Source organism: Cuculus canorus, chromosome 7, assembly GCF_017976375.1.
Source record: "Cuculus canorus isolate bCucCan1 chromosome 7, bCucCan1.pri, whole genome shotgun sequence".
Lineage (NCBI taxonomy): Eukaryota > Metazoa > Chordata > Aves > Cuculiformes > Cuculidae > Cuculus > Cuculus canorus.
The window spans coordinates 32,871,064-32,898,293 of NC_071407.1; the positions used below are offsets into that span (position 1 = coordinate 32,871,064).

The following is a 27,230-nucleotide window of genomic DNA, read 5'->3' on the forward strand; positions in this document are numbered from 1 at the left end:
AACATAGGGTACTTTTATGTTTCTTCTTTCACATAAATATATTTCATCATTAAAAGTTTTTAAGATCGTCATGGTGCCAAACTCATACCCAACAGCAAAAATGATTGCAGAAGTTTCTCCTATCACAGAGCCAAAGCACCAGCGCATCCCACCCTTGTTTGCTTATCCCCAGGGCCAAAGATCCAGCAGGATCCTTCAGAGCATCCCGCACACAGAAAAGCTGCACAAGTTTTGAATTCCCAAAAAAACCTGTCTTCCATCACAGCTTTGACTTCTGATTTTCTTTTACAAAACATAGAATAAATTGTATTAAAATGAACTTGCACAAGTTTACCACAGTATTCTGCACGCTTCGAGTTGTTCTCAGTTCATGGGACCTGGGAATTCTCTTCAAGGAAGCCTCAGAAAATTCCCTCTACGAGGCTGGAAAAATATTGGAGCCTGAAGCCTTTCCAACCAGCACCTGCTGCCATACCTGCCCAACAGCCCACCTTCTTTCATTAACATACTATTTCTTACTAACTCAACAAGTTTACCAATCAAGCTGGCAGAAAGTAACACAAACCAAACTCAAAGGCTATAAAACTAATCATATTAAAAAGCCTCCTTAAAAGTGAATATTCAATAAGGTTATTGATTGAACAAACTTCTGTGATTAGAAATACAGTACTGCACAAGGTGGTATTACAAAACCAATCTCCAGCATAATCAATTAACAATGCATAACTAAGCTCACAGTGTTCATTCCTATTATGTGAACATTGCCTGCATAAACTTTAGACAAGAAGAACATGGCAAGTTCATTAATTACCATGTTACTTTATAAATCACACATGGATCAAGAAAAACGCAGCTGCCCCAGGGTCCACAGATTATATTCTCTCCAAGATGTATTTCTCTGAGAACACCAAGTCATCTTTAATAAACGCCAACACACAGATGTTTTTAACTGAGCGGCCGACAGGGTTATAAAGCACACTCCACGCTTGGGATTATCTGTACATTAGATTACAATTTCTTGATGCTTTCCCAGCCATTAACTTACATGGCAATACAAATATCTATTTTTTGACAGCAAAGAGCCGCCTTTGGCCAACCGACCATTTTTCCCTGGAAGTGAAGTTAAACTCAGCTTTAGCACGGTGTGTTGGCCGGGGAGAGCAGGGGCAGCCCCAGAGTGTAGAACACACACTGAGTTTGAGGCTTCCGCACGTCCTTTCCCCCCGTTCTCACTTACGCGTATGAAAAGCCTGGCTCCTCTGTTAGCACTTACAGAAACCTTCACCCCTCTTTTACCTGGTTATAATTTTCTGGGCGCAGGCAGAGGATGCCAGCTCAGGTGCAGAGTGCTCCTTGGCTGCCAAGGGCACCCAAATGCTCCTTCCCTCCCATCCTGCACTGCAGGCAGCCCAGCGCCAGCTGGGAAAGCCGTTCATCAAGCTGGTGTTGACAAAGATAATCTAAACCCAGCACCTTTGAGTCCTCTTCTCTACCAGCACAATAAAAAGGAATTTCATAAAAATGTTTTATGTACGCCTTTGCAAAGGCACTAGCCTTCCCTCCAGAGATGGTGATTAATAGAGAAAAATGGTTAGCTGAATCCCAAGTTTATTGTACAAGGATCGGGCATTTTCAAGCTTTCTTTTCTAAAAAGCTACTATATATTCTGTAGGGGAAAACACACAGAAGTCTGTGTTTTACTGTGAACGATTGATAATAGGATGATTACTCAGGCACTCAAAGCATGATATTTGATAGCCTATCATCCAGTCATTGGAAAGGAAAGCAACAATTATCATGGCCTGACCTGTTTATCATTGCAGAGCTGAGCCAGTTATCGGAGCGCTAGAGCTTCCCAGCATTATAATATTCGACCATGTCTAACACGCTTCATGCAGAGCTCACCTCCGCAGCTGTGCATAAAAAGTCCTGCGGTGGCTCCTTCCCAGATTGCCCGAGCATCTCAATTCAGGGAAGAACACATCTGGCATGTAATATTGCTTTTCAGCACAGATAAAGAACATTTTTTTTCCCTTTCGATTCTCCTCTGAGACACTGCCAAACAGGCAAAACTGTTTCTGTGGATCAAATAATAGTCTATGGGAAGCATCACCAGCTTCCTGCCCCATAGCAGCAATTGACTCTGCTTTCCGTTCTTAATCCGGTACCGTCCTTTCACGACAAAGTCTGAAAGACTTGTACCCTTTTTCCTATGGGTCAGTTTGCTCTTCAGACTCCCTCAACACAAACCCACTGCTATTTGTCCTTGGTAGGCACTATCCGGGTGATTCTAATGGCTGCTCAACAGGAACAGTAATTACTGAGATACATTTCACATAAAAAGATTTCATCTTAGCACTGAAAATCATAACTGCGTACCTGCTGCAAAATTCAATCTCGCTGTATCTTGCTGTGACACACTTCAACTACCAAAAAGATGGAAACTGCACCCTAATTTAAATTTTTAACTTGATTGGTATATAAATGTTTCTAAATATAGCCTCAAGCATTTAAAGCACAGTTTCAAAAATTACCCTGAGGACTTTAAATCGCTCTGACTTCCACAGCCAGTCTGGGATGCCACAGTACTTCCCCAGCTGCTATATTCAGAAAGTATTTGCACAAAGTCATGCTGAGAAAATAGTATTTTTTCCAGTAAGTAACCACTTCTAAACTTACCAGAAAAATACGAAACTATGACGACGTTCTTCCACTACATTTTACAACTATAAAGACCCAAACAATCTACTTAAGTCTTAATCAAATATTACTGTATGTTGAACAGATACCTTTCAAATGCCAGCACTGCAACCTGAGGAGCCGCTCAAAGCCTTGGTGACGTTAAGGCCATGCTTTCTTACAGAAGCCACTAAGATGACAGAGGATGCAGCTCAGTTCATCTACTGCCTGCGAACATCACAGCGTACACTAACATTGCAAAGGCAGATGGAGTTTTGAATTCACTTTTAACACACAATTTCAGAGGAGACTTCTAAGCAGAGTGAGGAAAAATTAACTTTAATTTTGGGTTACAGAAATAACACTTCTATCTCCTGAATATGTAATTTGCCAAAGTACACCAAGAGCAAAACCTGCACGTTGCAAAGTAAACATAAAAAGCCACTCATTGGTGCCACCAAGAATGACCTTACCTGGAAAAGGCGAAGTCAAAACTGGAATTTTGATAGGAGAGAAGGTCAGCACATGGCAAGGCTGGACACTCGGTGCCGAAGGTCCCTGGGGTGCTTCAGACTCTACCGCCACCATCGCGGTGGTGGCTGCAGTGGCCAGTGCCAGAGCCTGATTGCCACTGACTGGTTTAAGGCTATTCTGGCAACCACCTGTGGAAGGGTGAGATACAAGAAATTTTATTTTTCAATTCTTAGTTAGTTCTGCAGAAGATGCTTTCAGCATTCCGAATTTCAATGTAAGTTGGAACAAAAGTCAGCAACATTTTCCACCTGGCCTCCGCTGCTTGCATGTCCCTCTTAGTGAGACACTAGATTTTGAATATATTTTATATTATATTTTCTAAGTACTCTCAAAGCCCCTTTCATAACAGCTATTCTTGCAGTCCTAGTTTGTAATTGTTGCATTTTTAGATATTAAAACCCCATAAATGTCAGCACACCATTATATTTGCCACATCCCTGGAAGCGTTGCCCCATCCCTGGAGGTGTTCCAGGCCAGGTTGGATGGGCCTTGGGCAGCCTGAGCCACTGGGAGGTGTCCCTGCCTATCACAATATGGTTAGAACAGGATGACCTTTAAGATCCCTTCCAACCCAAACTATTCTCCGATTCTGTAACCTAGAGGGACAAGGCAGTACGTAAATATGCAGAGCTATTAAATTTAAATGAAAAACCTCAGTAAAGAAGTCAAATATTTGAACACATTGGTCAGTATTTTCTTCAGCTCCTACATCTTCACAATAACTCATGAGCACCCTTATTCTGACTTTTACTAAGGACAAGTTGTCTGATTTCAAATCTGAATGGTTTTTTTTGCTTGCTGTATCAGTCATCCAGCGTCACTGTTATCTGCCCAGCTATTCTCCTGTAATATGCAGGCAAATACTGACTTTTACAGACTGGTATCCTTCATCTTGAAAACATATTATGCAGGAAACTTCACATGGTTTCACACAAGAGCTCAGAAGTCTGCCAAATCCAGGCTGAAATGCACTTCAAACTATGTAACATTTACCTTCAAGTCTTAAGGGGAGAAGGCCTTCGGAGCTCAATCTTGGCTAAATACGTTAAATAAACAAGAAAATTAGTAGTAAAAATCTTAAGGAGAAAACCTAATTTGACAAACACCAGCTGTTGCTCCCGCTACACTGAGCTACGTGTTCAAAAATTAAGCAATCATTAGCTTATTATGTAGTTTGGCAAATGTTTTCAGTTCATGTGGAAATCCTTCAGGCAATAACAGCCAACTGTAGCTGTGCGAAAAATCAGTTTGATCAGACTCCTCACTTCAGGCACTCTGTGAGTTCACAGGCTTGCTTTCTATATGCGCATATCTGTGAGGAAAATAAGGAATATGACCATGGGAAGCACGATTGTCAGGATGTTGCAGTGAGTGATGCAGCCCCTCTGTAGCACCACCGCTCTGGGTAAGGCAACTGCAGCTGAGCAAGCCCAGGTGAGACCATATTTCCAGGCAGGTAACTGTCCTCTACAAAGCTACATCACCCAGATGTCTCATCCAGGCATTTCCATCCTGCTCTGGCTTCACACACCTAAAAGGTTTTAGCTTTCAGCTGGCAAATGCTGTTTTGCACTCAGCTGGCATTGGATAAAGAGTGGGTCAGTGGTTTTTGGAAAGGAACCTGCTCTGCTTGCAGCTAATTGGGGCTCCCGAGGCTATCTATTATACTAGGTTTTGGCAGCTTTGCTCATAACTCTTTAAAAACAATTATTTGCCAACAAAATAAGCTCTCTGCACTAGCAAAACAAAAGTCAAATATTTTCAGTAAGCATCACAAAAAAAAAAAACCTTCTATTATTTCTACTGTATTTGTCAATGCCAAGAAAAATTCATTTAATTAGCGCATATGCGGGTGTTTTAACAGGCACGCAGGCAAAACCCCACAAATATTATACAGTTTTGATCATTTAGCTGTGGATAGCTAAAAAATAAGACTATTCTGCCACAGTCACAATGGAAACTGAAAAAAAAAAAAAGGAAAATAAATAAAAACATGTCCAAGCAATCCAACTGTTTTAACACAAGTTTATTGTTTATTCACTCTCATAAGGACTAGCACAGACTGAGGTTAGGTTAAATACCTGGCCTCCAAGAGCTTCCACTCATTCCTAATTTCTGCATCTCGGAAAAACCCACTAAACATCTTCAAGCTCTTATGAAAACTAATGTTGTCCAGAAAAATGACTTTTTTACTGGTTTCCTACAGGGTACTTGAGCAGAAAGGTTGTTTACTTCTCATTCAATTCTTTTATTTTAGAGAAGATGCAGTTTCCCTGAAGAGCCCAGAAAAGCAGCAAAATAATGTAAGTCTTAGTTGCTTGGATAGCCAAAGTCTTCCACCAGCACAGATGAGTAAGGCTCCTGGAGCAGGGCTTCCTTATTAAAGTTTCATCAACCCGCCTATTAAAGTTTCATCAGTCAGTTGAAAGAGAAGTTTCGGTGATTTCCCTGCCTTTGATGTTCTCTCTCCCTCTCTCCTTCTAAATAATTCCATGAAAGACTATCCCTATAACTGTTAATACTTGAGAGGAGAGCACAGACAGGGTGTCTGGAGGTCATCAAGCCCACTCTCTTGCTTTGCACTCAACCGAGCATTCATCTTAGCAATTTATCAGCCTCTAACATAACATACAATTTGCCAAAGCAAGTGGAAGCTGGCCCAGGACATGACTTGAGAGCTAGCAACTTCTACCTGCACTCAGCATAGCTGGAGAAAAGTTGTTCTTCTCAGAAACAAATCAGATTTTGCTGTAAGTATTTAAAAAAAAGTCCTGAAAGGGTTTTTTGGCATCATCATTAATCATCCCACATTTATGTGAATTTCAAGAGCCAAATGTCTTGAAAATAGTAGTAAAATACTATCATCAATATACCCTTGAGGGAAAAAAAACACAATTTTTTTTCCTAGCAATGGTGGTTTCCTCAAATCTGTTTTTGTCAAGTCATCCTACATCTTTGCTATTAACATAATAATGCATCTGCTGAAATAACAAAGCCCATCTCAGTGTCCATTCCCAGCCTTCCAGCTCTGCTGTTCTCTCACAAACAGACTAGGGGGAGACACCCAAGATGGGCAGCACGTTATGACGTGAAGCAATCGAAGAGCAGAGAGCAGCTAAAGAAGCAATGAAGAGATTATTCATAGATAATTCACTGACAGTGGGGAAATATGGTGAAGGCACTGGAACCGGCCAGCAAATCCATCACAAGGGACAAATGATCTCCAAATGATCTCCAAATATCTACTTGCTAACATTCATGTGAGAGTGGCTGTTTACAAAGGCTTGCAGTGATACAACAAGGGACAGTGGGTACAAACTGGAGAGGGGCAGATTTAGACTGGACATGAGGAGGAATTTCTTCCCCATGAGACTGGTGAGGCCCTGTCCCAGGTTGCCCAGGGAAGCTGTGGCTGCCCCATCCCTGGAGGTGTTCCAGGCCAGGTTGGATGGGCCTTGGGCAGCCTGAGCCAGTGGGAGGTGTCCCTGCACACGGCAGGGGGGTGGAACTGGATGGGCTTTAAGGTCCCTTCCAACCCAAACTATTCTATGTGGAAAAGAGTCTACATGCACAGGTGCAGAAGAGGAGCTGTTTCTGTTGCGACTTCTCTTCCACCACACCATCACCTACAAAAGTTTGTGAATTATACCCGATTTCCTCTTCTTGATAAGACAACCCATTTTCACATGGCAGAGCTGTACCTGCCACGTGCCACTCCTAGTGAGAACTCCTAGGAGAACCAGGCTGGATCATGCCGCCATGCCTAACCAGCATACGGCAATGGAACACCACAATCTCCACTACCTAAAGCCATTGTCTCATTCCCAGGGCTTTCAGAGCACCAAGAGCAGGCTGTGAGACTTCCCCACACAGGTACGCAAAACCCAACAGACAGACATGGTGCCTATGGCACATGCCAAATCACACGCATAATGCACTGCCCTCATGTCCATCACCTGCCAGGAAGGAAGGAGGCCCTTCGCAATATAGAGGACAACCCCACTTATGCCCTCCAGACGTATCATGCCTAGCACAGAGTATGTTCAGCACCTTTTCCAAAATCCACCAAACTCCTCCACTCACCCTTGTCTGCCTCAATGCTCTCCCTACACTCACATAAGGTCTATGCAATCTAAGCACACTAAATCAGCCTTTTGGCTACTGACACTAACACCTTAATACTTGAAACCATAAGACTTCCTTCCTTGAAGAGAAACACACCCAAAAGATCAGAAATTACTTTACTTAACAAGACAAAAGCAAAGATTGCAAATGCTTGTGAGATATAAAGACTCACCCTTACCTAAGAGGGTAATTTCAAGACCTTCCCTTTCAGATACAAGTTTCTGGTATTGTGAAAACTTACCGTGCAGACAATGCCACAAATTTTAAATTGCACTTGATTATTACAGTCTTTCAGTCTTTGTCTTCAGTTTTGCTACAGGAAAATACCTTTCCCAAAAGGTTATGAACACCTTTCCGAAAAGACCCATATTGAAAAAGGAAAAAAAAAAAAGAGACAGATGAAAAAAAATTCATGCAGGTTAAAGCCTTTTGAACTTTTCCTCACTCTTCAAGAAAAGATTAATGCACACCAGCATAATGTTCCTTGTAACATTTTTTAATGACCAAAAAAATCACTGGGTTTTGCTTATCTTTTCAGCCCATGAGCTACTGCAAGTGCCCAAAGGCCCTGTCAGAACTCTTCTCCATTAGGAGGTCCTCCTTCGGGTGAGGACCAAAGGACCCCAGTGCAGCCGCAGACCTGTCTGCCTCTTCTTTTTTTGCCTGGAATAGCCCAAGGACACAATTATAACACAAATGGATTTCCACTGCAACGTGCCAATCTGTTCCTATCCAGGTGAACACACACCAAACACGTGGAACCACACATCCTTTGATTTCTGTCAAAGCTTTCCAACCATCACTTCTTCTGTTTCAGTGCCGTTTCCCATGCTAATTTCTGGTAGTTTAGCACAGGAAACAGACACCAGAACTCAACAGTATTAGGAAAAATCAAACCAAGTACTGAGTAGCTTTCTTAGAGATCTGAAATATTTTCCATGTATACTTAAAACAAAAAATATTTTGAAGAGTTTCACTTTAAACGTGTATGCCATGGAAGTCACATAAAATTAAAGACAAATTCAATTAAACGTAAGTTAAATACTTTGACCCCGGACTACAGAAGTTAGTAATGCTGAGGTCACCCACAGAAGGATGTATACAATTCTAACTTCTTTATTTAAAGCAGTATGCAAGCTCATTTTTATACCTGAGCCAACTGATCCCTAAATACCTGGATTGCCTGCATCCCTGGATTTTTTGGGGTTCCCCTGCTGCTCACCCTGGCCTCAGGTACAGCGCTGCTCTTCAGACACACACATTGTTTCCCAGTCCCTCTGTTACCAAGTTTGCTGCTTCAAGCACTGTAGGGTCCTACATACTGTTTAAAACAAAAAATTAAAAGCGTGTGACTTGTGGCTACAAAGTCATTAAAGAAACATTCATTGAATCTCAGCTGACGCTGCCCAAATCATCTACAGCTTGGAATAGAGGGTTTGCAGGATAAGACAACCATGGCCAGCTGATCCCTCCAGTCCAGATCACTGGTGTGGGACCTCTGCGTGGTGGAGAAGCTGCAAACTATCCTGAAGTCAGTACATTTTGACAAGAGGTACGCTTGTCACAGAATAAACTCCCTGGTCAGCTGTTGCTGCCAGATGGGTCGAGAGCGAGGAGCAATAATGAAAAGCTAACATGACAGTTCCATCACACCTGCGTTCTCGGTTACTCCCAGCCTGGGATGACAGAGATCATAACCCAGCCTGGCGAGGATGCCATCCCAGCACCGCATCCAGTTCAGCTCCAAGGCAGCAGCCACCATAAAATACTTATCACTGCTTCCAAAGATGCTTAAAAAAATCTCCAAAAGAAAGAAAAAAAAAAATTGAAATGTGAATTATTGTTTATCGTCCCATATTCCCTTTCCCTTCACCTGCAGAGCCTGTAAACTAAAGTCCTTTAGATGACAGTTCTTCATGAGACATATCAGAATTAAAACTGACAACAACTGTCTCTCGATGAGGGGGGAGGAAGGTAGTTGAAATAGGGTAAAATTACTATAACAGCTTGATCCTCCTTCCTTGAAGATGAACAATTAAAAGGGCAAATACTAAAACAAAAGCTGCACAGAGATTGCTGATTTAGAATGATAGAACAATTAGGGTTGGAAGGGGTGTTAAATATCATCCAGTTCCAACTCCATGGGCAGGGATAAGTCCCACCAGATCAGGCTGCCCAAGGCTTCATCCACCCTGGCCTTGAACACCTCCAGGGTTTTATTTCTGCCCTCATCCTGCCTCGCCCTCCCAGCTCCACCTGCCGTGGGAAGGAGTCACGCCACAGCCATCAGTCTCCACAGAGGGAGTTTCTGTCCTCACCACCTTGTCTTGGCCACAGTTGCAGTGTCAGAGAAGCTGTCTTGGTCAGGCTAAAAAAAAATAATAATACAACAAGACAAATCTTGACAATTTACAGGAAAAAAAACTCGCCTTTCCTGCTCGTTTTCCCCATTCCTCTCGGACACAGGAGCAGACAACCAGGCAAAGCTGCCCAGCAAGGCTGTGCCTACAGCTGGTAAGGGAAACCCCTCTGTGAATGGCTGTTCTGGGCTTGGGTACGGCAGGACACCAAAAGAAAAAAACATTTCCTCAGAAGCATTTCAGCCATCACTTACAAATTTAGTATTTCTGAAAACCCAACACGTTGGACCATTTACAGAGCTGTTAAAAATGATCACTTAGATGTAAAAAATGATAGCTAGGATTAAAAGGCTACTGGTTTTAAAAGTGTTACATTTGAAGACATGAGTCTTTTAGTAATACAGATATTTATGCTATATATAAAAACACATAAATATGCTGGCTTCAGTACATCCAAGGAGACACTGGTTTGGTTCAGGTTTTCCTCTCAGGGCTGAGAAGAAGAGGCTGTCGCCAACTCCCTCCGAGCAGCTGAGTGAGGGTACACATTCCTTCAAGTTAAAGGTTGAATTCTCTACTTTCTCAATAAATTGTCCCACACGCTGATAAATCAGATGCAACACGCCGAGTGAAAAGAAGTTTAAAAAAATAAAAAAAAAATAAAACCACAAAACACAAAAAGGAGGAGACCCAAGTTTATTGACTGAGGTAAATTTCATACCTGTAGACACTCCGTGAATATTTTATGAATACTGGAGAGATAAGTTACTTTTATTATTGTTTTATTCATCGATAGGATTAGAAGGCTGTTTACTACAAGCCCTCTGTATCAAACACTAGCTATCCTCCTTGTTTGCTCTACGTGGCTCTCTGACCATTTAAAAGATATTTCCTGGTACTATAAAGGCAATAGGACCAATACACAGCAGCAGCCAAGATGTCATTCCAGTTGGGTATTTTTATTCTACTAAAAGTATAAATAAAAGGAGGAGGAAATGAGGGGTGTTATTTAAACTCAGCCTGCCTCCACACAACATTGTGCTGTTTGAGTATCGAATGCAGGCTACCAGGCACTGACACCAGCCAGGGTCAGGACAGCACTCCAAACCAGGACAAAAATACCACAGAATCATAGAATAGTTTGGGTTGGAGGGACCTTAAAGATCATCCAGTTCCAACCCCCCTGCCATGGGCAGGGACACCTCCCACTGGCTCAGGCTGCCCAACCTGGCCTTGAACACCTCCAGGGATGGGGCAGCCACAGCTTCCCTGGGCAACCTGGGACAGGGCCTCACCACTCTCATCGTGAAGAAATTCCTCCTTATGTCCAGTCTAAATCTGCTCCTCTCCAGTTTACCCAGTCTCTCATCCTATCCCCACAAGCCTTTGTGAACAGTCCCTCCTCAGCTTTCTTGCAGCGCCTTCAGGCACTGGAAGGTCACTATAAGGTCTCCTCAGAGCCTTTTCTTCTTCAGGCTGAAGAACCCCAACTCTCTCAGCCTGTCCTTGTATGGGAGGTGCTCCAGCCCTCAAATCATCCTTGTAGTCTCCTCTGGACCCATTCCACAAGCTCCGTATCCTTCTTATTTTGAGATTCCAGAACCGGACACAATACTCCAGATGAGGTCTCACAAGAGAGGAACAGAGGGGCAGAATCCCCTCCCTCGCCCTGCTGGCCACACTGCTTTGGATGCAGCCCAGGACACAGTTGGCCTTCTGGGCTGTGAGCACACATTGCCGACTCATGTTGAGCTTCTCATTGACCAGCACCCCCAAGTCCTTCTCTGCAGGGCTGCTCTCAATCACACCATCCCCCATCCTGTATATCCCTTTCTCCCTCAACAAACTTCATCCTTTAAATGAGCATCGAACACGGAGACATGTTTGCTTCTCGTTTTACCTCCCCCTGTCATTCCTGACAAAACCCAAACCCCCCAGCCTACCAGCTCATCAGGGCGAGTCCACTCCTGCATGGTGCAGCTACACCAAGGGTTGGGTTCTCTTCTTCCAGAGCCTGAGAACCATCTGGAATTTAACTCCTGTTCCTGCCTGCATGCAATGCTGTTTCTATGCCTCCTGCATCCCTCCAAGTCCCCTACCACGTTGTAAAGCTCTTTCCACACACACCCTCCAGCTGCAAACACCCTCCAGGTACAAACCCCCTCCAGGTGCAACGCTCTTACCACACACAACCTCCCAGGTGCAATGCCTTCCCCACCCTGTCACGACTGTAAAGGGAACCTCCAACAGCTCTTAGAAGGAACTTTGCTTTTTATCAAGCACAAATACTTGGAAGCCCTATAGTACACAAATTGACAGCACCAATATTGATGAATGTAGATGACTGAGAACCTGCTGGCCTCAACACCTAAACTGCACGTGGTCTGAAACGTCAGATGCTGAGCAACTTCAGTAGCGTTTATCAATCAAAAAAATGAAGCAATGGCTTGACTTATATAGCATATTTATCACAATGCAAAGGAAAACATATTGATATCCGCATCTTCTGTAGCCCAAAGGGAAGAAAAAAGCTTACTGCCTTTTCCATTTGTAAACTCCAGCTATCGCACGAGTCTGCCAGTTACAGCATCACTCACAGCTCACTTTCCAGCTCATATGCAATAAATAAAAATACCTGGCTTCTCACAAACAAAAACAGCCTCTACAAAGCACAGGAAGACCTGAATTTCTTTGTAATGAGGTCTTGGAGCCAGGTAGGACAATATTATGGATAAGAACTACAAGCCTTTCCTGTAAAAATATTACATGTACTTCTATTTCTGTAATTTAAGTGGAAAAAATAAACTTAACTGGGCTAATGTTTTCACTTGATTTGGGTAGATGACGCAAAAAGCACCAAAAAAGCACAAACTTAAGCAAAACACAAACTTCACAACAGCTACAATTAAACCCAAGCATGCCCAGAGGCTTAATAAAGTGTTCGTCTCCGCAGTGCCTGAATGCTCCACAAACAAAGAGCGTTTTCACGGCATTTCAGGGATATTCAGGATCCTGCCGTGCTATTCTTGTTTTACAAACAGGGAGCCCTAGCACATGCACAGTAAATAGAAGAGAATCCAATTTGAGAGACCCAAAACCTGACTACTTACATGTATAGACGTGCCTCGGGCACAAAGATTGTGTTTAAGAAATACAAAAGGTTGGACGTCCTGTGTCATGTATTTCAAAATTGTTAAAAACCATAAAAGAATGGAACCCACATTTAGCACAAAGCAATCGCATTTCTCCACAGATTTGCAATGTCTGAAATTTAAACTGAAATTACCTAGAAAAACTCTATCTGTACAGTATGTGTATATGCATATAAATGCAATACCGAGACTTCCAACGAAAAATATTAGATCAGTTCTGAAAAAGGATTCAAAGAATGAAAAGGACACTAACAGGAAGGATCAAAATTGTTATCTACATAGGATCAGTAATGCTAAAGCAATTTCATGAAAGAACGTACATGAACTCTTCATTCTGGTATTTCTGACTTCAGTGCCGATGTATGAAAGAGCAAAAAGATTGCTTCTCAACAAAGAGATGCCGTGGAAATGTAGAGGCAGGAACAAAGACTTGACTTAGCACAAAATATTTTTTACTGAAAATCATCCCATTAAAAAAAAAAGAAAAGAAAAAATCTGATTTAAGAAGACTATTTTTCTTCTGACACAGAAAAACACTGCGAGTCTTCATTCCAGGTTAGGTTCCCACAGTTACAAATAAAAACAATACTCTGAGCATTTTGTTAAAGATGAAAACTATTAAAAGGCTTTCACCTGTTCAGCCTCTCCTTCCAGTATTCACAGCTCTAACAAGGCTCCTTGAAGGAGACCTCCAAGAACACAATGCATTTGTCATAAAGCTTTCATCTGCATACACCTTAAGCAGCTGTTCCTGAAGTGGTCCGTGGTACGAGGGCCAGTGCCACATTCAAGATCAGTAAGGAAACGTAATTTGTTTTGAAACATGTAAAATGAAATAAAATAAATTAAAAAAAACCAATCCACTCAAGTACTGTCAAACATGTCAAAAGGAAAAACAGATGTTCAGGTGCTAGATTTTACTTTGCTCTGAGTGGAAGTGCAGAAGGCAGCCTCCAGGCTTCATTTACCCAACAACCAAGCCAAAGCTACTGTACCATAAACTCTCAATTTTCACGGTTATGCAGGTCTCCAAATTGAAGCTGAACAACTGCCCCCAACTTCAACTCCTAGAAGCTCTTGAGGGTACCTGTTCCGTAAGCTGTTGGCAAGAGGTACAGGAGCAACTTGCATTTCTATGCACTTGCAGCACTGATTGTGGCCAAGACTTTGTTCAAGTGTGGATAGGAATTCCTTATTATAGGCTGCATGTCTCCCTACAGAATTCCTGAGCCTTCATGCAGACGATCTGCTCAAAGCACGAGACCCTGAAACGAGCTGTAGTATATTACGATATTCAGTAAAGAGCCCAGTAATGACACTATATAACTGGTTCTACCGGAGTGCCCACGTACCGTTGGGTTTAGCATCACACTGGCATTTCCAAGGGAGCCAGCGAGCTTTCAGTCCCTGCAGACACTGGAGCCTGTGCAGTGTGGGACCACACAAACAACCAGAGAAGACATTGACTCTAACCTTGCATTTTAGTCACCCTCAAGCAAGCAGAAGGCAAGCACAGATTTCAAGGGCTATAAAGCTGAAAGCCACCATCTCAACTGAACAAAACCACTGAACTGTTGACATCAGTGGGGACTTCCTTCACTCCCCTCACCACTTAGCCATGCTCAGGTGGCCTCTGTGTGGCACTCTCACACTGGCAGCTCATGCAGCGCTTCTGGGAAATTTTGCTTCTTGAAGAGATGACAACACACTTCTATCTGTGTCTCCTGCTCCCTCTCTCAGAGAAGGCTGGATGAAAGGCTTGTTCTCCAAGGTTTCACGGGAAAATTTTCTTGAACACACCAAGAAGAACATACCCTTTCCAAGAAACCATTATGAGCGATGCTCTTGTGAAGAAGAAATGCCAAACTGCAAGCAGGTACCTTCAAACATTTCAAATAGCATCAATAATAGTAAAAGCAATGAACACCATGTACCAGAGGGCTACAGCTTTCATATAATGGGTGCCACCAAAGGGTCTTGTGAGCAGTCCCTCATCTCACATCCATTAGCCACTGACCACATAGGAATGTGCGGAATGCATAGATTCCATACAGGCACACCTGACTCAGAACCAAACCAGCCATGACTTCATCCACATCCACATAGCAGAGAGCACAATGCAGGGGACAAAAATATTAATCTTTTCTCTGCAAAATCATATAGACGCTGCCTTCCTCACAACAACTGTAGCATCCAGTATACATAAAACATGCCATCATTCTTAGGTGGGAAAATAAAATGTCACTATTTGGTTTAGATACACAAAATGCTAAGTACATAAATTCACGTTTTAGAATATGTGTGAGAATAATAGCTACTTCCTTTTCTTACAGAAAATAACACCTTCTAGTAGCTGGAGCTTGCAGCTGTTAAATTATGTGCATTGCCATTCACCAAACTCCAATACCTCATTTCTTCATCTTTGTAACATTGCTGATACATTGAGAAAACAATTATATCATTACCAATAACCAGTAGAAGGCAAACCTGCTGCAAGACAGGCTTTCAAAATGAATACAGCAGCAGAGCCTGCAGAAAGCTTATTAACTTCTCAGTTTAAACCACTTAACTAAGCAATTTGCTCTCAGTATTTTTATTACTTCTCATATTAAGTGTAAAGATTATATAGGAAATACTTCAAGACCTACCACAACACCTCGTAGAAGCAGCTTCTGATTACAGCCACGGGGCACCGATATTGCCATGCTGCAGTAATATCACCAGCACGCACGCTTCTCAGCACAAGAGTTTTTGGCTAATCCCGCCATCTTTTGGGGTTAATACTTATCACATCAACCAGAAATAAGATTTAAAGAGGGATGGGGAGATTTGAGAAAGATGGCTGGGGGTCATCGTGCACCTCCCTGCACCTCTGCCACCCAAACAGGAGCTCAGGGGGTTTCTGGAGAGGCGGTAGCCAACGTTGAGCAGTCTGCCAAGGAAAAGTTGCCAAAGATCTCCTGTGAAAACAGGCCTGCATGTGTACATATTGTCCAGGGAGAAGAAAATCATCTTTTCTCTGCGCTACTTGCAGACTACAAACATGGCATCAGACTGGGAATGCCCCCGTTCTGCCAGGCATGCTTCCCTAACCCGCTGCCAGGCACGCTCCTGCTCTATGTCTGAAATGTTGTGATAAAATGCATTTATGAATGTTTAAAATATTGAAATATTTTACATACATAAACAAAAAATGGGTTGTGGCTCCCCTGCACAGAACATTTCCCTGCCTGTCCTTAAAAACAACACTTTGAACAACACATCCTGTCTGGGAGCACAGCTCAACTATTCCCCCTGGCATCCCGGGAGGAATGCATCAATATAATGGGGTTCCGCCCGTGGCATTCTCATTTCCGAGCACTGCTGAGCAGCACTCCAGTTGAGCATCGGGCGATTCTGGCAGGAGAAGAAGGCAGCTTACTGCAACGGATTGCTAAAACATCAAAATATGGAACCGATTTGAGTGGTTCAACATGTTTCAATACAGAACAATATTCACTGCTAATTAATCAGTCTGGCAAGTGAACCCAAACAGTAAGGAACTCTTCCAGCACACCCTCATTGAATTTGCATTACTGGCAAAATACAAGAAAACTTCCTGTGTGCTACGTGGCTGCAAAGTAAGTAGTACTTTATAGGGCAAAGAGGGGTTCTGCTGTCAACCGCACGGACATTACCTTCAATCTAAGAAAGGAAGAAACAATGCCAGCAAGTCATTAAGAATATCTTGGTTCTGACTTTAAGCATATCTGTTAGGGGTTTAAACATGAATAGAAAAAGGTTAAGAAGTAAAATGCAATGTGACAACTGCTATTTCAAATTATTCCTGTAGCACCAAAACAGATTGAGCCTTCCTGCAATGTATTTTCTGCCCTTTTCCAAGTAGCTTAGCTCTTCTGTTAACAGCTGCGACGTACCCAATTTATGCAGATTAATGGAATTTATTCACAAATATCATTGTGCATAACTGAGTCTTAATGAGATGATGGATCAACCGCTCTTGTCTACTGATAGCTGTCTACACAGATCACACCGAATTCTTAAAATTAGCACCTAACCAGAGAATTCTACATTAACTGCATCAGGAATTTCTTGTTTGAATATAACCAAGTACGCTGGGAGTGGCTGTCCCCTTCATTCCAGAAGCTGACAACCAGTTAAGGAATAACCTGTTACAATATACTATAAACACACATGGTCTTTTCTTCCTTTAAAACTAATTTAGAGGATAAAATACACTTTGCCATCAAGGTTAAGATAAAGCAAGAGATTTTCAGCTGAATGGAATGAAACTGTTACTTTAGTAAATGGCTTAAGACATCTTTTGGAAGATCCATTTAGAAAAAGAAAAAAACTAGCAGTGAGTAATTATTTATATCCTACTGACCTGGTATTAGCTGAGGTGCCAACACCACTGTGGGAAGAGGCCTGGAGGCAGCAGCTGGCCTGGCTATAGCCATAGCTACTTGATTTGTCATTAACAAAGGTTTCTCATTTCCCTGGAACAGTCTTGATTCCTCGGGATGTATCCACGCTGAATCCAGAGCAAACGCATTATTCAAGTATATCTGTCCAACATAAATAAATAAAAGAACGGTAAGATTTAAGACACAAAATTCTGAAATGGAAGTAAGAATAAAGTATCTTTAAGTCACTATTGCAATACAGATAGTATCTCAATTCAGGGACAAAGTTGTAAAAATAGATTAATTTCTGCTCCATAAATGTTGCAGGCTGAGTTTAGCTGATGTTTTAAGAATTAACCAGCTTTTAACATGACTAATCAGCTGATGCAGCATCACAGGAAGAATAGCTCAAGGCAATCGTGTCCCAGACACAGCTACTCCAGATAAGCCCATCTGCAATTCAGAGACTTCAGTGCCTTCAAAATAGGGGCGATCAGGGTGAGGGAAGGAAATGGGATAAAGTTGCGTTTTAATTATTCAGGTACGTAAATGTACAGATGTAGGTAACTGTGAGCAGGATGAGGATGCAGGACCGTGAGTGACACTGATGCGAGGGTCACGGCAGCATTCATGGCGATTCCAACACTGCCAGTGCTGTACCACGGCATCTCTTTTGGGGAAACCCAGTGGAAGTACCAAGAAGAATGGGAAAGTGGAAAACTTCCATAATGACATCCCACAGTAAAATTAAAACATTCGAGTCAAAGTAATAAAGATATTTTAGTCTTTTTATAGCTTCAGAAAAATGAAGATGTATAACTGCTGAATTAGCCTCCTCCAGTAACCGCCCCTTACAACATTCCTCCTCCACGGGGTTTTGCCTGACAAACTACTGACCTTTCACACGCCTTCACAATTCACAAAACCCATATCGTTTTTCAGCTTAGACACTTTAAATACTTCAGCCTTAAAAATACTTCAACAGACCAAGATCAGACTTACTTTGCAGTTCGGTAGCCTTTTATCAATCCAGTTTTTCCTAGCATGAGGTGGCACTGCAGACGTGTACACAGGTGGTAAAACGGGAACAAATTCCACGCTTGAAGAAGGTGAAAATCCTATGACTGGAGAATGAGCCCCAAATATCCACTAGGGGAAAAATAACAGGAAGAAAAGTTAACAAAATTATTTTACCCTGAGTAATCTGATGCTTTTCACATTTTCCCAATTACAAAAAAGATGAATACAGAAAATTTCAAACTTGTCTCTTCAGTCTAACAACCTTTTATATTTTTTTTAGGCATTATACAGTGAGGGATACACGGCACTGACATTATAAACTACTTTAGAAAGCCACAAATCAGTAGCCTAGCAATAAAGAAATACTCGGCTAATATCTGCCAGGGAAGCTTGGTGTCTCCATGCTCAAACAGAATCTCACATAAAAAACCAAAAACATCACTAGAAACTGTTTTTAAAATTTGTCTTGAGGACAACAAGAACCAATGGAAATGCCGGAAACGTATTTTCTCTTAACTTAAATTCGTTTGGCAAATAAGTTCCCACGGTAAAACCACCTCTGCAATTTATTTAAGTGGTATCACACTGGGGAATAATTGATGTTACTGTTTCATTAGACCCAGCACTACCTATTTTCTCCCTCCCACTAACTCTGCTCCCAAGCCACAAGAGACGCTCATGCTCGAAAAGGCTGGAAATCTTCGCAGGAAATCAAGTGAATACTACAGTGCTCAAATCTCTGATGTATTTTTACTTCTTCCTTAAAAAAAATATATATACGTATAAAGACAAGGCAAAAATACGAGTGCAGCTTCCAATACCTCCACCGTAACAGGATAAGCACTTCAGCCAAAACGCTTTACTCTTGCAAGCAGCCTTACAACAGCAATTAATAATTGAAATATTCATCAGGGAAAGCACCGGCGAGACAGATTGGCTCAACAGACACGATTCAAAACTTTAGTCCTTATGAATATTCAGCAAACCAAAGCCCTCGGCATCACACGGGAACGTGCGAGCGCTATTAGAGCATTTTCCCCTTTCCGGTCTCTTTCTGCGGAAAACGCATCCCGCAGCCGGCGTTTACCGGGAGATGGAGATGAGCTTCGCTGGAGAGACCAGCAGCTCCTCTGCCAGCGCTTCTCCTGCGGGGAAACCACGGCTGCCGGTTCCCACCGGCGGGGGAAGCTCCGCATCGCAGCGGAGACCCCGGGCAGGGACCGCGCTCCCATCCATCCCTGAGCGAGTTCGCGGGTGACACTGAGCTGGGAGGAAGGGTCCATCTGCTGGAGGGCAGGGAGGCTCCAAAGGGATCGGAACAGGCTGGACCGCTGGGCTGAGACCAACGGGATGAGGTTCAACAAGGCCAAATGCCGGGTCCTGCACTTGGGGCACAACAACCCTGTGCAGTGCTACAGACTGGGGGAGAGTGGCTGGAGAGCTGCACGGAGGAGAAGGACCTGGGGGTGTTGGTTGACTGACCATGAGCCAGCAGTGGCCCAGGTGGCCAAGAAGGCCAATGGCATCTTGGCTTGGATCAGAAACGGTGTGACCAGCAGGAACAGGGAGGTGATTCTGCCCCTGGACTCGGCACTGGTGAGACTGCACCTCGAGTGCTGTGCTCAGTTCTGGCCCCTCGCTCGAAGAAGGACATTGAGGCTCTGGAGTGTGTCCAGAGAAGAGCAACGAAGCTGGTGAGGGGCTGGAGAACAAGTCTTACGAGGAGCGGCTGAGAGAGCTGGGGTTGTTTAGGCTGGAGAAGAGGAGGCTGAGGGGAGACCTTATTGCTCTCTACAACTACCTGAAAGGAGGTTGTGGAGAGGAGGGAGCTGGGCTCTTCTTCCAAGTGACAGGGGACAGGACAAAGGGGAATGTCCTCAAGCTGCTCCAGGGGAGGGTCAGACTGGACATGCGGAAAAAAAATTTTTCACTGGAAAGGGTCATGGGGCACTGGCAGAGGCTGCCCAGGGAGGTGGTGGAGTCCTCGTCCCTGGAGGTATTTAAAAGCCGGGTCGATGAGGTGCTCAGGGACACGGTTTAGTGGCAGATAGGAACGGTTGGACTCGATGATCCAAGAGGTCTTTTCCACCCCAGCCATTCTACGATCGCGCGGAGCCCCCGCTCGCACGGCCGCCCATCCCGATCCCCGCTCCCTCCCCGTTCCCCGCTGCCCGAGCGCTGCCGGGGGCGGGCGGCTCCGTCCCGAAGCTGCTCCCGACGAGCAGCAGCGAGAGGCGAAACTTCCTCCTCCCGCCGCGCCTCCCTTACCTGCCCGTGCAGGAGCGCGGCGCCGCGCTGGTCGGCGAGCAGCGGCAGGAGCGGCTCGCAGGGGACGCGCCAGCCCAGGGCGGCGGGGGGGGGCGGCGGCGGCAGCAGCAGCGGCGGCGGAGGTGGGGGGGGGAGCGGCCCCGGCGGTGCCTCCGACCCTGAGGAGCCCCGCGGTGGCCGGGACCACCCAAGCCCAGGGGAGAGCCGGGGGCTCGGCGGGCGGCGGTGGCCAGAGCAGGGGAGGCGGCCGCTTGGCCGCGGGAGCCGGCAGCATCCTACATGGCACGGGGCGCGGCGGAGCCGAGCAGCCCCACGCTCCGGCGCCGAGTGAAAAACTCCACTTCGCGGCGGGGCGCCGCCGGCAGGCTCCGCCCGAGAGGGGAGGGAGCGACGGAGGGAGGGGGGAGGCGGGGAGAGGGGTGGGAGCGCCCGGGGATGGGGATGGGCCGCCTCCGGGCATCCCCCGCGCCGGGGGAGCGCTGCGGTGGTCGCGGAGCGCGGAGAAGGCTTTTTAGCATCACGTCGCGTTAAGGTTGCTTTTTCACCAGCACCTGCCTGCGGGGGATCGTCCCTCCTGCCTTCGGGGGTGCCGGCTCCGAGCGGGGAGAGGGGCGGCATCGCGGAGCCCCCGCCAGCATCCCCGGGCAGCCTGTCCTAGGGGGATCGTCTCCAGAGACAGCCTTCCCGGGGGTGCTGGAGGGCAGGGAGGCTCCAAAGGGATCTGAACAGGCTGGACCGCTGGGCTGAGGCCAACGGGATGAGGTTCAACAAGGCCAAATGCCGGGTCCTGCACTTGGGGCACAACAACCCTGTGCAGCTACAGACTGGGGGAGAGTGGCTGGAGAGCTGCACGGAGGAGAAGGACCTGGGGGTAATGGTTGACTGAACATGAGCCAGCAGTGGCCCAGGTGGCCAAGAAGGCCAATGGCATCTTGGCTTGGATCAGAAATGGCGTGGCCAGCAGGTCCAGGGAGGTGATTCTGCCCCTGGACTCGGCACTGGTGAGACCACACCTCGAATCCTGTGCTCATTCTGGCCCCTCACTGCAAGAAGGATGTTGAGGCTCTGGAGTGTGTCCAGAGAAGAGCAACGAAGCTGGTGAGGAGCTGGAGAGCAAGTCTTATGAGGAGCGGCTGAGGGAGCTGGGGTTGTTTAGCCTGGAGAAGAGGAGGCTGAGGGGAGACCTCATTGCTCTCTACAGCTGCCTGAAAGGAGGTTGTGGAGAGGAGGGAGCTGGGCTCTTCTCCCCAGTGACAGAGGACAGGACAAGGGGGAATGGCCTCAAGCTGCACCAGGGGAGGGTCGGACTGGATATCAGGAAAAAATATTTCACCAAAAGGGTCATCGGGCACTGGAACAGCTGCCCGGGGAGGTGGTGGAGTCCCCATCCCTGGAAGTATTTAAAGGCGGGTCGATGAGGTGCTCAGGGACATGGTTTAGTGGCAGATAGGAATGGTTGGACTCAATGACATAAGAGGTCTTTTCCAACCTAGTGATGTTATGATTCTATGATCCTGCAGCGCTGAGCTCCCCTTCCCACAGGCACCTATCCCACCGAGCCCCCTGTACCTCCCCGTCCCCCCGCTGCCCAGGCACTCCCATGGTCAGGTGGCTCCATCCCAAGATCTTCTCTAGAGACTCTCTTCTCCAGAGAGATCTTCTCTAGGGACACCAGCAGCAGGCCTGTGTAACCCATGGGCACCCCTCCAACGAGGCCCTTCTCCTATCTTCAGCAGAAATAAAAGCCTTATCAACACAAATTTGCTCACATGCAGAAGGCGATGAGCCCCTTGCCATTGCTGCTTTGGGAAGCAGGTGCCCTGCACGTCATTGACTTCTGGAAGTGCTGCTGCAAGTGTGGGGAAAGTCCCAACGCTTGGGACATCATCACCACATGCCAGGCGTGCCCGCTGCTTCTGACAGGCCCTGGAAGAAGCCATTGATAGCTCCTCATTAAAGCTTAAGCCTTTGACACTTGGTCATCTGTGACCTTTAGCAGTGAGGAGTGAGTCATACTCGGTGTAATGATTTGAGGGAAAACAAGCACCAAGCTATGCAAATGCCCAAGAGCAGCTCCCTTCTCCAGCCCGGCTCAGGAGCTCCGCAGGACAAGCAACTCGTTTGCTTGTAACCCGTGGGCTTGTTTCTCCTGCCTTCTCCCTGCTTTCCGTGGCTGGGAGGAGAGAGGAGCTGAGCAAACCTCTCCCAGCTGCTGATGGCATCGCAGCTTCCAGCTTCTCCAGCAAAAAAAAAATTAAAGGAATGAATAACAGCAAAATGGGCTGAGCCTGAGTTCACAGAACATATGAACACTTCAACTTCAGGGTTTAAAATCATTGCTTACATTTCCCTGCCAAACCACCAGCGTTCTCCGGCTCTCCATCACAGTAGCACAGCAAGTGCCGCACGGTGAGAAAAGGCAAATATCCGGCTGCGCCGGTCCCGAGTTTGTAAATCACCACAGTCCCAGAGTGTCAGAGCATAAAGGAAAACTTAACTACATCAGGATCATGCAGCTGTATGTAGGCAAACCAGGGGCTTCTTAAAACTGCACAGAAGAAAGTCAAAGGTCTCGGAATTTAATCTTCTCTTCTCAGCCTCTCTAATTTTATTTGGTCTGCAAGGGAATTGGATCTCCCCTGGCACTGAATAACCTTAGTAAAGGTAATTCCCAAGAAATTTTGAAATCAAATTATTATGATCTGTGGATAAACACAATTTCAGGGAAATATATTGCTTACAATTACCCTTAGAGAGATACTGGGAAATACAGATTTGAGTAATCTATGAAGTGACTGGAATCAGATAAAGGGAAGATCGCTTCTAAATGTTTTACTGCTTGACTGTTTATAAAACTCGAAAATCACTTCCTGGTAATTGTAAGCAAACAGAGAAACAAACACAACACAACAACAAAAAGGAAAAAAAAGGTTGTTTCCTATCAAATGTCCTTGAGTCTGATTTATATGCAGTAGCCTATCTGTAAAATACTGAAAATAACAGCAAACCAGAACATTCTCTTTTTACTACTGGCTGAAGAGTTATTTTGGTGAGGAAAAACGTTGAAAGGGAATTCGAGGAAGTTCAGCAACTTGTTTAGTGTCTAGATGACGCTCTTAATCATGGTTTAGCTTTAGGCAGCCCTGCAAGGAACAGGGAGTTGGACACGGTGATCCCATAGGGTCCATTCCGACTTGTAATAGTCTACAATTCTTTGAATATTAGATGAGGAAAGTCCGCATACCTACTGTGGCTTCAGAAAGTCTCAGCTCTCTCATGTCAGTGGGGGTCAGAGAAGAGTTTTTCATCTGGTAGACAGATGTGTTGTAGCCTGGCTGAAGGATGCTCACTCAAGCATCAGCTGCTTTCTTTGCTTAGGCTTCCCTTTCCTGCAGTTTAAAAAATAATAACAAAATTATTGTTCCCTTCCTCAGTGGAGCTGGGGAAGCGTTGGAATGCTTCCCGGGCTGTTTGGGCAGCAGGTTGATAAGAAGTCCATACACAAGAGGCTCGTTTTGGTCCAAGCGCAGTGCTCCCACTCTGCAGCTCGCAGGAGGTGACAGGAGGAGCAAGGGGCTGCATCCCCCACCAGAAACAGGCGATGGACGCTGCTGGAGCTCTGCTTTTCCCAGCAAGCCCAGTGAGTGGCAGTGATGCCGAGTCCAGCGTCAGTGCAGAGATGAAACCAAGCCTGCAGTGAGCATTCAGACAGTAATTGTAATTAGTGGGAACAAGCCCCTTGCGTGGGGCTTGGAGGCAGAAGACAGACTCTGCTCACCCCTGCAGGGCCCTGGGTGACGGCTGGGTGCTCGCTGGCTCCGAAGCCACACTTTACAAAGTGAAAGGGGACTTACAGCCTCTGCTCAGAAGTGCGGGATCTGCATCACGGTCATCTTCAGAGCACAGCGTACCATCAACTGCTTCTTGATTCTCCAAACCATACACAGTCTCTCCATTCATTCTGGTCAGGGACTGCCTTGAACACGTCCTCCTCCTGCCTGGCCCTTGTAGTGTTTTCCATAACGGAAAGGCTGGAGGGATGTCCTTGCTTTTAAATGAGAAGCAACGTGAGTCTGGGTCTCCAAACTGGGAAAACCTCACGTGTCAGCAAAGGGTGGTTATTTTTCACTTTTCATGACAAAAGGGAGAGTTAATAGAAAGGCCACAGTAAAAGAAAAGAGGAGTGTATGGAACATTGCAACTTCAACTTGGAAGTGCTTTGGAGAAAAAAAAAGCCCCCGAGACAGTTAATCAGTCTCACATTTGATGCACACATTAGCTCTTATATGCCAGAAAGTGTACTTTAGGTAGCCAAAAAAGCCAATTTAGCACTGAAATAAAAGGTTTAGACCCACGATCTTCATTTTTAAGTCTGAAAAAGAGCTCTAAACAATCAAAAAGGGATCCCTTTCATTAATATCTAACCTACAGTTTTTCTTTCTGAGGACATTATTAATCACCTTTCTTCATGCCGAGGTTGTCTTGTAAGACAATATCAGACAATGAACAGCCTATTTTACAGAATAGGTGATGTAAGTCTCCTTTGTAGCACAGTAGCTGTCTATAGGGTTAAATTTAATTTGGTGTGACGCACGTGAACAGAACAGCATCCTGTACTATGATCAAGACGACACTATGTAGAACCCCTCTAGACAGATATATTTGTAGCTATGTATATTTGAATGTGCTGAAGTTGCCTGTAGATGATAGCTGACCGGAATCTTGGCAGAATTACATGCTTCAGCAAATTCCCAATAAATAAATTCCTCCCAATTTCTATGAAATCTCGGAGTTGCAGGGAATGAGGTTTGAAGCTATCTTCACTAGCATCTGCCTCTCAGGTTAAACTGTTCATTTCATAGTGTGTGAAGGGGCTGGAGCGTGAAGAAAGAATCTTCTCTGCCGTCTTTGGGCATCTCACTCAGTGTGCAAAAGTAAGTGTGAACACAAGCAGATTTTTCTGTTGCGGTACTAAACCACCTGCTTTACTCCTCCACAACAGTGCAGCAATTGGGAACCCCACCTGAAGAGCTCTTACTCCTTTCCGAGAAGAGCTGTCAAAATATCTGGCCAAACAAATGACCTGGCTAGGTGATTATTCTGTTGAGTTTTCTCATAACAACATAGACTAATAGTCTGTCCCTCAGGTTAATCCTTATCTGCTGCATTAGTCATTTGTTTCCAACAGCAGTAAATAACAGATATTTCAGAAACATATCAAATAAAACCACCATGCACATAATTGTGCGATACCATACTATGAAAGGAAATGAGCTTGAGTCCAGCTAGCGACCAGCATATAGTCTGTAGCATGAGGATTGATTGTTCCTATGTTTTTAATTCTAACTAGCAGAATCAAAAAAGCTGGTTTTATTCTCCTCATCTGAAGCTTTGGCAAATCCTCCTTTTTGGAAGTGATGTGAACGAAGCAGCAGTCCCTCTATAACTGGATATAGGGATTAAAACCCTATGTCTAAACCAGTCAGGTTCTCATGTGATTTAGCTGCCAGTGCCTGTGTGGAGAAGGAGCTATGCAGTATTTGTGAGGGGTGGATAGTGGAGCAGATTCCACCACTCCTTGGAGCACAAGTCAGCCCCTCCACTGAACAGAGTCCCCAAGGCAAACACATCAAGTGAAAAATCCTGAAGTAAAATGACATTTTGTTTCTATTCCTGGACTGTGAAATACCCAATCTCTGATTTTTTGCTAAATTCCATTGATTTCCATGAGACTTATTTCAACCCCATTAACAGAAATCACAGAAATACGAGTCAAATTAATAGCAGCCTCGATGCAATAAAAATCACTGCAGAAAAACATGCATGGCTCATAACTTCAATCTCTGGGGGAGGTGAGACTTGCCTTAAGACTGCTAGCTCCCCCTAAGGCCCCTCCAAGCTCTCTGGCAGGACGTGATCCGTGGCAAAACTGGTCAGGGAAACGGGCACCACTGAGTACACAGAGGACACAGACACCCTGAACTGCAACTGGAGTCGGACGAGGAGAAATGAGCAGCCAAACAGCAGAGAAGAATGGTTAAACAAGGGGCGACACTTCAGGAAACTACAAACAGATCATGTAAACGAAGAGATCTCCCTGCTTAAGAAGCCCCATAAAAGAGGTTATAGATACTGAAAAGAGCCATTGGGAGAATGAGTGGTAGAAGAGCAAGAAGCAGGATTTGGCCATGGCCTGGAGACCTGACAGAGCAGCTGAGGCTTTGCAGATAGTCCTGTCACCCCAGGATCTGTCCTGCGTGTCAGCACAGCTCTCCGCCAGCCTGGGAGTGGGGCTGGTTTATAACTTACAAAAAGGTGAGTGCAGAAAATCGTCTCTGGGTGGGGAAACGGATGGAGAAGCATTCCTCCATCCCCAGCCTGCCCCAGCAGACATCAGCACATTCTGCTGGTGTGAATGAACCGAGTCCTCTTAATGCTTCTGGGGGTTTCTGGAGCTGCTCTGTCATTGACAGTTCCCCATTTTGCTCCTTTTTCATTCTATCTTCAAACTTGCCAGCCTTTAGGTTTCTTAATGGCCCACCAGGAGATGATGGCTAAGTTCCACCTTGCTGGGTGCTAGATCGACCCAATGGCAGTTTGAGCAGCTGTCAGAGAAGGACATGATTGCCTGAAGATGACTAATAGAAAAGTTGAACTGTAAAATATGAATTTCCTTTCCATTATAC

General features: G+C 45.1%; 1 protein-coding gene across 1 annotated transcript in view; it reads right to left on the reverse strand.

Annotated features, from left to right (window-relative positions):
- Positions 1-20,854, reverse strand: part of TCERG1L (transcription elongation regulator 1 like) — a 104,446-nt gene extending 83,592 nt beyond the window's left edge. The window contains 5 exon segments of the mRNA XM_054071777.1: positions 3,153-3,341; positions 17,238-17,418; positions 18,259-18,405; positions 20,545-20,676; positions 20,678-20,854. Coding sequence (XP_053927752.1) covers positions 3,153-3,341; positions 17,238-17,418; positions 18,259-18,405; positions 20,545-20,676; positions 20,678-20,818 — 790 coding nt within the window. The 5' untranslated portion in view covers positions 20,819-20,854.
- Between the last annotated feature and the right edge of the window lie 6,376 nt (positions 20,855-27,230).